This window comes from Macaca fascicularis, chromosome 1, assembly GCF_037993035.2.
Source record: "Macaca fascicularis isolate 582-1 chromosome 1, T2T-MFA8v1.1".
In the NCBI taxonomy this organism is placed as follows: Eukaryota; Metazoa; Chordata; class Mammalia; order Primates; family Cercopithecidae; genus Macaca; species Macaca fascicularis.
In genome coordinates this window covers 4,559,070-4,571,329 of record NC_088375.1, presented here as the reverse complement: position 1 = coordinate 4,571,329, position 12,260 = coordinate 4,559,070, and the positions used below count along the sequence as shown (strand labels likewise).

The window sequence follows — 12,260 nt, the reverse complement described above, 5'->3', positions numbered from 1 at the left end:
GCCACTTTGGAAGACAGTTGTGTGGCAGTTTCTTACAAAACTAAACATACTCTTACTGTATGACCCAGCAGTGGTACTCACTGGTTATTCACCCAAATGAGGCTGAGGTGGGAGGATTGGTTGAGCCTGGGAAGTTGAAGCTGCAGTGAGCTGTGATGGTGCCGCTGCACTCTAACCTGGGTGATAGAGTGAGAACCTGTCTCAAAAGGTTAAAAAAAAAAAAAAGCAAAAATAGTTAAAGAAAATTTGTGTGGCGAGGTGCGGTGGCTCACACCTGTAATCCCAGCACTTTGGAAGGCCGAAGCGGGCGGATCATAAGGTCAGGAGTTTGAGACCAGCCTGGCCAACATAGTGAATCTCCTTCTCTACTAAAAATACAAAAATTAGTCAGGCATGGTGGTGCACACCTGTAATGCCAGCTACTTGGGAAGCTGAGGCAGGAGAATCACTTGAACCTGGGAGGCGGAGGTTGCAGTGAGCCGAGATCGTGCCATTGCACTCCAGCCTGGGCAATAGAGTGAGACTCTGTCTCAAAAAAAAAAGAAAGAAAGAAAAGAAAATACTTTGGGGTTTACAACATGTAATAAAAGTAAAATGGATGAAAACAATGGCACAAAGGATGGCAGTAGGGATTAGAAGCATAGTGTTTTAAGATTCTTATACTTAAGAATGGTATATATACAAATAATATACCACTAAATGGTATATTATTTGCCAGAAAAATGTGACAAATTAATGATTGGTATTGTATACCAACCACATTAGAAAAAGATACAATCCTATAAAAACTAATAGGGGAGATAATGTGGAATCATTAAAAAATACTTTATTAATACAAAAAAGGACAGAAGAAAAGGAGAAAGGAAAACAAAATATATAACTTAAAAATACATAACAACTTAAGATAGCAAACAAATAGCAAGACTGTAGATTTAACTTTAAAGATATCAACAATTACATTAAATACAAATGGTCTAAATATCCCAATTATAGAACAGAAATTATCATATTGGATAAAAATATAAGACCTAACTACAGACTGTCTACCAGTAGCCCATATTAAATATGAAGACACAGATTGATTAAAAGTAAAAGGATAAAAAAAAGATAAACCATGCTAATAGTAGTCAAAAGAAAGCCAGATTGGCCATATTAATAGCAGATAACAGGAATTCAGAACAAGGAAGGTATAAAGAGACTCATTACATAGTGATAAAGAAGGTATAATAATCCTAAATACATGCTTCAAAATACATGAAACAAAAACGGATAGAACTAAACAGAGAAACAGCAAACCCCTAACTACAGTTGATTTCAACACTCCTTTCTCAGAAATTGATAGGACAAGTAGAGAGAAAATCAGTAAGGATACAGAATACCTAAACTACACTATCAACCAACTCAGTCCATTTGACAATACTACATCTAACAACTTTTAAACCGTAAAGTTCCAACTGCACTTATTCCATGCTGATTCCATCACAATTTCATTCTATCAAAGGTCAGCTTGGCCCTCTGTTCAGTCACAGTCGCCTCTACCCAAGTCTAGACCTCATTATCACAGAACTGGGTTGTTCACTACTGTGTATAATATTTCCATATGGCCCACTTACATCTAATCTCTCTATTCCAAATCACTTTACAACCTGCTATTGAATTAAATTCAAAAACAGTCATGACTCCTTTATACAAAAAGGGTAAAGTCAAAATTCCTAAGCCTTTCATTAAAGCCCTCTGGAGGGCACATGTGCAGGCATGAGCGTGCGCGCACACACACACACACACACACACACAAAACCCCCACTACTTCCCTCTACATGCACCAAGATATTTCCTCATCATCCCTTAAACCTCACAAATTCATTCCCATTTCCAAACCTTTGCTCATCTCTCCCTATACCCGGAATACGCTAGCCCTTCATCCTTAAACTCCAACCTTTAGGACCCAACACAAGCCCCTTTGCCGTGCTGTGAACATTCCCGTGATAGGTGTCTACATCACTCACTTTTTTTGTGTGTGTGATGGAGTCTCGCTCTGTTGCCCAGGCTGAAGTGCAGTGGTGCGATCTCCGCTTACTGCAACCTACGCCTCCCCGGTTCAAGCAATTCTCCTGCCTCAGCCTCCCAAGTAGCTGGGACTACAGGCACAGACCCCCACACCTGGCTAATTTTTTGTATTTTAGTAGAGATGGGGTTACACCATGTTGCCCAGGCTGGTCTCCAACTCCTGAGCTCAGGCAATCCACCCGCCGCGGCCTCCCAAAGTGCTGGAATTATAGACGTGAGCCACCACGCCCAGCCTAGAATGTACAACCCTGTATCTTGTATTGTTGTTTGTGGGTCGTATTTACATGCCAGTTCCACAAGTTGATATATTGGTAGCGTCTACTTTGGTTTGAATCCCAGTTTTGCCACTACTAGCTACTCAGTCTAAAGAAAATTGCTTACTCTTTTTGAGCCGTTCTGTATCTGTAGAATGGGTTGATAATACCTGCCTTACAGTATTCTGAGGAGTAAATGAAGCATCTGGGTAAAAATCTCTAACTTTGCCAAGCACATAACAAATATGCAATAAAAATAAGTACCTTTCTTCTATGCTCTCCCACATGTAGGTGGGTGAAATCATGTCAGAAATGTTTGCTTGGCTATATCCTGCCTCATTCCAAGCAATATACCTAACAATGAGAGACATTCAGTAACATTAGAAATAACAGTTTTATATATGGAGCCCCTAATACTCAGCTTCCTGAAGGAGTTAGCCTACATCAGGTGAACATGATGGGCAGCCAGGTCAGAAAAACCTGACTTCAAATCCCAGCTCTGCTGCTAACAGCTGTGTAAACTTTCTCAAGTTGCTTAACCTGCCTGAGCTGCTCATCTGAGTTTCCTCATCTAAAAGGAAGGGTTGCTGTGAAGATCCACTGAGATAATGCATGTAAGCATTTGGCATGCTGCCTAGTACATAGCAATGCTCAATTAGTATTCTTTTTTTTTTTTTTTTTTGAGACGGAGTCTCGCTCTGTCACCTAGGCTGGAGTGCAGTGGCACGATCTCAGCTCACTGCAAGCTCCACCTCCCAGGTTCAAGAGATTCTCCTGCCTCATCCTCCCCAGTAGCTGTGACTACAGGTGCCCACCACCACACTTGGCTAATTTTTGTATTTTTAGTAGAGAAGGGGTTTCACCCTGTTGGTCAGGTCAGTCTCGAACTCCTGACCTCAGGTGATCTGCCCGCCTTGGCCTCCCAAAGGCTGGGATTACAGGTGTGAGCCACCGTGCCTGCCAGTATTCATGTTCAAAAAGTATTAATGCTCATAAAGGTTAGCTTTTTTTATTTCTGCCAATACTTATTAGTAATATCATTATTACTGTTGCCTTGGGAACCACTATCAAAATGATGTAAGGCTGTTAGGATAGACAGCTCTTGAGGAATCTCAGAGAAGCCTGAGACGTACACAGGGAAAAATAATCACAGCTCTTCTGTGAATGTATCCATCTGTCCTTTGTCAAGAAAATGACACCTTAACTAGGATTATATATGGTTTGATTGTTACCATAGGGACATGGAGAGCATTTTAAAATATATTGTAATTAATTTAATCTTTAATATTATTTTTCCAATTTGCAGTTTCTGCAACCTAACAGCTATGTTTGCAATAGAGACGTTTGGACTGATTCCCAGGTAATGAGCGGTGCCTAACTGGACTTTAATTACGGAATTTCTAAGATACAAGTGGCAGCTAAAAAGGAAAAGCACCTCCCCCCCGTGTCTCCCAGAAGCAGCCTGTGCACTCAGTTTTCAGGGTCCCCCGCTTAAATCTTATTATGAAAAATATTATTATACAGTATATAATATGCAAATGAATCCTAAAACAACAAAAAAAAAACGTATGAAGTGTTCACTGCAGAGTCAATGGTTTTAATCAGTCTATATTTAGATTTTTGGGGGCTATCTGTGAAATCTGTCTTCCCAATGACAGAAACTTGCTGTTTCCCTGAAGCCCTGTTACTTCTGCCCCCTATATGACATCCTAAAAATTGTATATGTGTATAATGTGTATACAGGGACACAGCAGGAAGGAATTCCTGAGAACTGTTACTGCAGCAAAGGTCCCCTTTCGTGCCATCCCACTCAACAGCCACTGTCTTCCTTTCAAACATGTGTCTCAGCTGCTCCTAGTTGGCAGATGCCAGAATGCAGTGGTAGGGATTGGGAGGTGACAGTGGCTGTGCCCTCTGCTCTAAGCCTGGGTCAGCTTTCAACCACAGACCCTCATTCTGATGCATTTAGGAAACAGTAAAGGGATTTCCCTGGACTCAGCTCCAGTTCCTTTGGAGGGCAGAATGAAAAGTCCTGATACTAAAGTTAGAACCCCAGATGACTTTGCTACTCCGTTTTGGGCCTGGTGTTTGGAATTTGGGTGTTTGGGTTTTGTTTTATGGGTTTTTTTTGGGGGGGGCGGGGGAGGATTGTTAAATAAGGGCATAAGGAAAACAATTAAGCTATTCATGGCCCCACTGTAAATATGACTGGCTCCTGGGGTTTCTGTGCTGACAGTGTTAATAGTGGGAATAACCTGCAAATGAAGTCAAGAGTTGTTTCTACATAACCTTGGGAAACAGGCACAACCTTTTCCTAGTGACTTTTCTTCCTCATGGGGTTGGTATGTTTGACTTAGGTGAATATTAAGGTCATTGGGTTGGTATGTTTGATTTAGATGAATATTAAGGTATATGCCCACCCAAGTACCCATCAACCAAAGAAAGAGTCAAGTGAGTTAGCGGGGAGAAAGGCAAAGGAGGAGGATCTCACCCACCTGCCCCCGCTCTCACCTGCCAGCAGCTAGAGTCCAGCAGCCAGGGCACATGAGCATAGCATACAGGACAGTCTATTTGGTTAGTGACTGTAGGTTCGCCTCCAGTAACACCTGGGCCCTGAAGGGTAGCAGAGGCACACCAGGGCTGGCTGGTGGTTGATTATTTTCTTAATAATGGAGCCCTTTTCTTGAGCAGCGACTGGAGATGAGTTTGTAGAAGGCGGAGAGCTCGGCACTTCCTTGCTCCTAGCCCAGCACTCAACCCCACCACTTTCCCAGCGTTTCCATTCTGCTTTCTGGAATTGCCATCCTTTAACCAGCAAACTCACCCAGATCTTCAACCATCCTCTGAGCCCTCCCTCTCTCTCCTTAGGGGTAACCAGGCTCTCCCCCAAAGGCACTGCTCCACCTTCAGGCCTCTCAAGTGGTGCTCTTTTCTTTCACCTCCCATGTACCTCAGGGGGTCCTATTACCAATTCCAGATCATTATTTATCCTCGTTCTTGTAAAACAAAACCAAAAAAACCAACACAAAACATACCCTGATCCTTTGAGGCTCATGGCGTCTGCTGCAGCCCCAGCTGTCTGTCTTCATCACCATGCCCTCTCTACAGTCTGCTGCGTTCATTCTCAACTTTGGCCCCGTCACACTGTTTTCCTCTCCACATCAAGTCCCACTATCAGTGTTCGCATCCAGCATCCAAAATCGTGGCCTTACCACATCCTTGGTGACCTCCCTCTACTGTACTTCAGCCGTCCACTCCCATAGTTACACCTTCCACACTGTCATTACTTGTAACTTCTCTGCTTCCTAAAGCATCAATCCAGACATCACATCCCATTCTCTGATCACGACCTCCTGTCCTTCCAGCTTGTTAATTCCACGACACCCACCGCAACCCCCCTTCACCCTTCCTGGAACCTCCCCCTCTACTTTCAATCTCTCTTTTTGTACTTTGCATTTCCTTACATTTCAAAGTCCATTATTTCAAGTACGCTTGAAAGTACACCCTCACCCCTCTGGGATTTGTTCCTCCCTCTGGCAAATCCCCAACTACCTACCTTCTCTGTGACTACACCTGAGCAGCATTCTCTGTAACAGCGATTTCAGATTGTATCTAATTCGCTTCCTCCTCAAACCTGCTTTCCTTAATCATCATCAGGTGAGCTTGTTTCCACCCTCACAAAGAAATTAGAAACCATGAGATAGGAACGCCCTCTATGCCTGATTGCAAACATAAAAATCTACTAACATCTATATCCATCCTCTCCTCTTTCCGTCCTGTTACAACAAAGGAAATATGATTCCTCCTTTTAAATCTAATTCTTCCACCTATGCTTTGCACCCTATCTGTTCCTCTCCACTTACTGAGGAAACTTTCAAATCAATTATTCCTTCTCTCTTCTGTATATTCAACTCTCCCTCTCAACTAGATCCTTCTAATAGGTTTTTAGTGACCCTCAAGTTTCTCCTTTGCAGCACAAAACTTCTCAAAGGTATTGTCTACACTCACAGCCTCCATTTCCCTGTGTCCGGCCGTCTTTCTCCAGTCCATCCAGTCAGGTTTCTGTCTTTTCACTCTACCGATTAGTTCATTGAAATAGCTTTGGCCTTCATTGAGCTAACAGATATTTTTCAGTCCTCATTTTATTAGATCTTTCTTCAGTGTTGACTCTTCCTTTGGCTGTTGCATCACACCATGGGTTTTCCCAAACTTCTGTAGCCACTGCCTCTCTCTCCCTAGTAAAGAAAGCCTCACCCTCCTTTAGCAGCCTTTAAATGTTGGCCTCCCATGAGGCTCAGTTCTGTCCTGAGCTTCTCACTCTGGCAAGCTCATCTACAATTATGACTTCAATTAGCATCTATATGCACATGACTCCCAAATAATATCTCTAAAACAGTCCAGAGGCATACATCCTACTGTCTACTTAACTTCTTCTCTTAGATGTTTCAAAGACTAGTCAAACTGGACATGTCCAAAAGTGAACTCATGATCTTATCCCATGCTCCCCTATCCCATTATTTAATCTATCTTAAAACTGATGCATTAGGACAATTACATATAGCCATATAGATTGTCCTTGCACAGCTCCAGGAAAATCCATTCACACAGGCTATGATAGGAATGGTACCCTGTTTTCCAATGTTCCCTCCTACACTTGTTCCCTGTACAATTTGTCCCATGAAATGTACATCCAACTATGCAAGCCAAACTTCTAGGAGTCAAAAACCAAAACCAAAACCAAGAAACCAAGGATTGCCAGGCGCGGTGGCTCAAGCCTGTAATCCCAGCACTTTGGGAGGCCGAGACGGGCGGATCACGAGGTCAGGAGATCGAGTCCATCCTGGCTAACACAGTGAAACCCCGTCTCTACTAAAAAATACAAAAAACTAGCCGGGCGAGGTGGCGGGCGCCTGTAGTCCCAGCTACTCGGGAGGCTGAGGCAGGAGAATGGCGGGAACCCGGGAGGCGGAGCTTGCAGTGAGCCGAGATCCGGCCACTGCGCTCCAGCCTGGGCAACAGAGCAAGACTCTGTCTCAAAAAAAAAAAAAAAAGAAAAAGAAAAAGAAAAAAAAGAAACCAAGGATTTACATTCATTTCTCTCTCTCTCTGTCTCTCTCTCTGTCTCTCTGTTTCTCTCCAGTTCATCCAATCCACAACTATCTGCCATTCATTTAATCCCCTAAATCATCCTTGAATGGATCCACTTCTTACTCCATCACCACCTCCTTAATCCAGGCTACCATTATCTCTACAAGAGACTCCTAACCAATCTCCCCTCATCCACTCCTATGTTCTTCTAGCTTATTCTCCTCACTGGAGCTAGAGTAATCTTTTCAATGCTAGTTTTAGTAGCTTGAAACATTCACATTTCTGTCCATAAAATTAAAACTCCTTAAGGAGTTTTGGCCTACAAATCCTTGCATGATCTAGCCCCTACCTACTTTTCGAGTCTCATCTTGGATCATGTCCTTCACATATTCTCAGCTCCAGACCGAGCAACTTTCTTTCAGTCCTGTCCTTCTCCATGCTCTCTCCCATAGCAGGACCTCTGCAGATGCCATTTCCTCTATCTAGAATCCTCCGTCCTCTATTTACCTACACTTCACTTTACCAACTTCACTGTACCAACTTCACTTCTATTTATTCATCAGATTTTAAGATAATTACCTTTTTCCCATGAAGGCATTTCTTGATCCATTTACCAGGTTAAATCCTGCTTTCAGAAGCTTTCATTGCATTGTATATTTCTCCTTAGTTCTTACCTCAGTTGCAATTTTTTATTTATTTTCTCATTATTTGATTAATGATTATATCCCGCTAAAATGTAAGCTCCCCAAGGATGGGGACCATGTCTGTTTTCACTCGTCATTGTATTGCTAGAACCATGCACAGTGTCAGGCAGATATGAGATGGTGAAGTGGCTTAACTAAGTTCTCAGAAGGAAATCATACACTGGGGACAGATTAAGTTTATTGCCACAGAAGAGAAAGGTGAGACAAAGGAAGCCTGGGGAAACTATAACATTGAAAACAAATAATTATGGTTTAAAAGGGACTCCAAAACTAATGTCAGATACCAGGACACCAAATAGAAAACAGCACAGTGTCTGGCTTAAGAAATAAATCCACTCTGATCAGAAGCATTCATGCAGGCCCAGCGTGGTGGCTCATACCTTAATATCCCGGCACTTTAGGAGGCTAGGTTGGACAGACTGTTTGAGCCTAGAGTTGAAGACCAGCCTGGGCAACATGGCAAGACCCCATCTCTATTCCTCACCCAAAAAAATAGCCAGGTTTCGTGGTGCATGTCTATAGTCCCAGCTACTTGGGAGGCTGAGGTGGGAGGATCGCTTGAACCTAGAAGGTCGAGGCTGCAGTGAGCCGTATTCATGCCACTGCACTCCAGCCTGAGCAACAGAGAGAAACCTCATCTCAAAAAACAAACAAACCAACAAAAAAAGTACCCATGCAGAGTTCCAGGTGAAGAGGCAGATATCTGGCTAGAGTAAGTGCTGCACACACACACACACACAGACACGCACACACACCTGGCTGACCCTCAGGTACCTCAAATTAAATATGCACCAAAGTAAGCCAACCATATACGCACATGCCCTCAAAAAAGTGCTCCTCCCTCTGAATTTCCTCCATCCGTGAAGGTAACACCATTCTCACAGTAACCTAACTCCAAAGCATGCAAGGAAGATCACCTTTATTCCTTCATATTTCTCAAACCCCACATCTTAATAATCACCAAGATCGATCCAATCTAACTTCTAAATGTGTCTTAAATATATCCACTTCTCTCCATTTCTTCCGCCATTAATTTTGTTAAGACTCTCATTATAGCTTACCTCGATTATTCAAATACTTCATAATTGCTTTTTCTACCTTCACACGCATGCTTTGCTTTCTTCCATTCTTCACACTCCAGAATCATCCCTGTAAAATGTCAATCCTATATCATCCCTCTGAAGCTCTCTCCTGCCTTAGGCTAAAACCCACTCTCTAGCTTAACTTAAGCAGTTTTGCCAATCTGGCCCTGCCCACCTATCAGTCCTCATCTCTAACCACTCCCTTTGGCACCTGAGCTCCTGTCATACTGAAGGAGCTGCAGTTCCAGAATGTCTAGGAGTGGTCCTGAGGTGTTACCAAGTTTTCATGCCTTCCCATACCCTTCTGCCTTTGTCTGAAACACTGTTCCCACCTCGGTCTCTTCCTCCACTCTTATCTAGCTAACTAGCTAACTCCTACTCCCACTCATACTCATACTGAGCTAACTCCTACCCAAGCTTAGCTCAGACATCCCCTTCCCTGGCCTTCCATGATGTGTGACTCCCACAGAACTTCCTGCCCAGGCTCAGTTCAAATATCCCCTCTACTGGAACGCCTTCCATGATGTGTGGTTCCCTCAAACTTCATTTCTGGCTGAGCGCGGTGGCTCACGCCTGTAATCCCAGTACTTTGGGAGGCCGAGGTGGGCAGATCACTTGAGGTCAGGAGTTCGAGACCAGCCTGGCCAACATAGTGAAACCCCAACTCTACTAAAAATACAAAAATTAGCTGGGCGTGGTGGTGCCTGCCTGTAATCTCAGCTACTTGGGGGGCTGAAGCAGGAGAATGGCTTGAACCTAGGAGACAGGCGTTCCAGTGAACCATTGCACTCCCCGCTGGGTGACAGAGTGAGACTCCATCGCAAAAAAAAAAAAAAAAAAAAAGACAACTTCATTTCCTCCTCTCACTGCATTGATCACCTTGTCTATTTTCCCGCCTGGTCAGCCTCAAACACTAAAAGGTAAACACCGTGAGGCTGGACGGTGCGTCTTATTCATCTTTGTTCTCTGTCAATGGCATAGTAGCTAGCCATTCAAAAATTATTTAAAGAAATTAACAGCCAAAGTGTGAACAATGACTTCTAATGCCTCTTATTTTTCTGATTCCAGTCCAAGTGTCTACCTGGTGGCTGCTTTCCTCTTCGTCCTGATGCTGCTCTTCTTCACTATTCTCATTTTGAGCTACTTTCAGTACGTGAAGATTTATAGACAATATATTTATAAACCACTTCACAACCCTCGAAAACATAAGAAGAATTAGGAAAACTGACAGTTTGTTTATTACAGATATATGTATATAGAGAAACAGTGTATTTTATACTTAGATTGAGAGTGTTAGTATTTAGTATTAAGAATACTAAATATAAGCTCATAGTAGGCATTGAGTTCAAGATCTGAAAAATATTCTTGAACCCTCTCCAAAATAGAAATATTTTCATATACAGTGTGTTATTAAATTAATCCTTTATGTGTTTGCCTTCATTTTAAAGGTACTCTATGTACTCTTACATGGCATGAAAAACTAAATTTGACTGTTATAATCCTTTGTAAGAATGAAAGTGAAATTCTGAAAATATATTTATGTGTCAAGTATTATTTTGCATGAAACTTTTCACATGAAACCTTATATGACTGTAGTTAATTTATATATAAAGGATTTAATAAAAGTGTGTGGATTTAAATAACCTGCCCTAAGCAGATTTTTTCTACTGGTAAATTCACATATGAAATGTAAAATATATTATATTAGAAATGAGCAGCTGATGTTCTAAATTTTATTTTATTTTATTTTATTTTATTTTATTTTTTTGAGACAGGGTCTTGCTGTGTTGCCCAGGCTGGTCTTGAACTCCTGGGCTCAAGCAATTTTCCAGCCTTTCATGGGATTACAGGCGTGAGCGTGTAAAATTTGGAGCTACACCTAAACTTTAATTCTAAGTTTTAAATTTTGACTTTGATGCTCCAAATAAGCTTCTTAATTTGTCCAGATATTACCACAGCCTTCTAAATAATTAGTATTTGTATGTATCAGTCCGGATTCAACCAGAGAAGCAGAACCAGAAGGAGAGGTGTGTGTGTGTGTGTGTGTGTGTGTGTGTGTGTGTGTGTGCACGCACGTGCATGTGCGTGCTTACTCTCCTCTAAAGAGATTTATTTTAAAAGAATTGGATTGTGTGATCGTGGAGGCTGGCTAAACAAGTCTGAAATCCACAGTGCAGGCAATCAAGAATGGAAGATCACAAGCAAGACGAAATTCCACGGGCATTGATCAAAGCTGTTGTCCGCAAAGAATTTCTCGTTTTACCAAAATCAAGAACAAGACAGAGATACCCGCTGTTCATCACTGTTTTGAAAGTTCTGACATCATGAGAGAAACATAAAATAAACAGTACAAATGCTGGGGAAAAAGGGACAAAATCCTCTCTTTAAATCATATTATGTGCTAAGAAAGCCCAACAAGTTTTACCAGAATAAGAGAATTTGATGGCTCTATACTGGACAAATATTTACAAATCAATACTTTCTCTATAATAGTTATCATCTGTTGGCAAGAGAATCTATTCATTGTAGTGACAAATTATATAAATTTAATGGGAGAAGAACATGACCTATATGAAGAAAACTTTAAAATATGTAGTGAAAGAGGTGAAACAAGATCTGAAACTAGAGAGCAGGGGAAAAGACAAACTACCCGATAGAAAATGAGCAAAGTTTCAGTCGTCTCACAAAAGAGCATATCCAAACGGCCAATCAACATATTTAAAACAACGTTTTTTTAGTGTTTATTATATGCCAGGAACTTTTCTAATAACTAAACCTCCTCAATAACCCTGTGAAACAAGAACTATTATTATCCCGTTATGGAGATGATGAGGAAATTGGCACAGAGAGGGTAGATAAATCTACTAAGGTTGTATCATTGGTAAGTGATGAAACTGGAATTCAAACTCAGGCAGACTGGCTTCAAGATCAGGTGATTATCCACTAAGGAAGCTCAGCCAGAGCTTCTGTCAGTCAGAAAGATACAAACCAAAGTCATGGTGTAGCAGCATTTTTCACCTGACAGCAAAAACTCCAAAGGGTAATAATACTCTTGAGAAGGAATG

The 12,260-nt window shown here is 41.8% G+C and overlaps 1 protein-coding gene across 6 annotated transcripts in view; it reads left to right on the top strand.

The window, feature by feature from the left end:
• The window catches only part of CATSPERE (catsper channel auxiliary subunit epsilon), a 176,470-nt gene extending 165,632 nt beyond the window's left edge, over positions 1 to 10,838 (top strand). For all 6 annotated transcript variants that reach the window (XM_074034382.1, XM_074034338.1, XM_045391001.2 and 3 more), the window contains 2 exons: positions 3,628 to 3,681; positions 10,264 to 10,838. In XM_074034382.1, coding sequence (XP_073890483.1) covers positions 3,628 to 3,681; positions 10,264 to 10,414 — 205 coding nt within the window. In that variant the 3' untranslated portion in view covers positions 10,415 to 10,838. The remainder of the gene's footprint in view (positions 1 to 3,627; positions 3,682 to 10,263) is intronic.
• Positions 10,839 to 12,260: the final 1,422 nt, after the last annotated feature.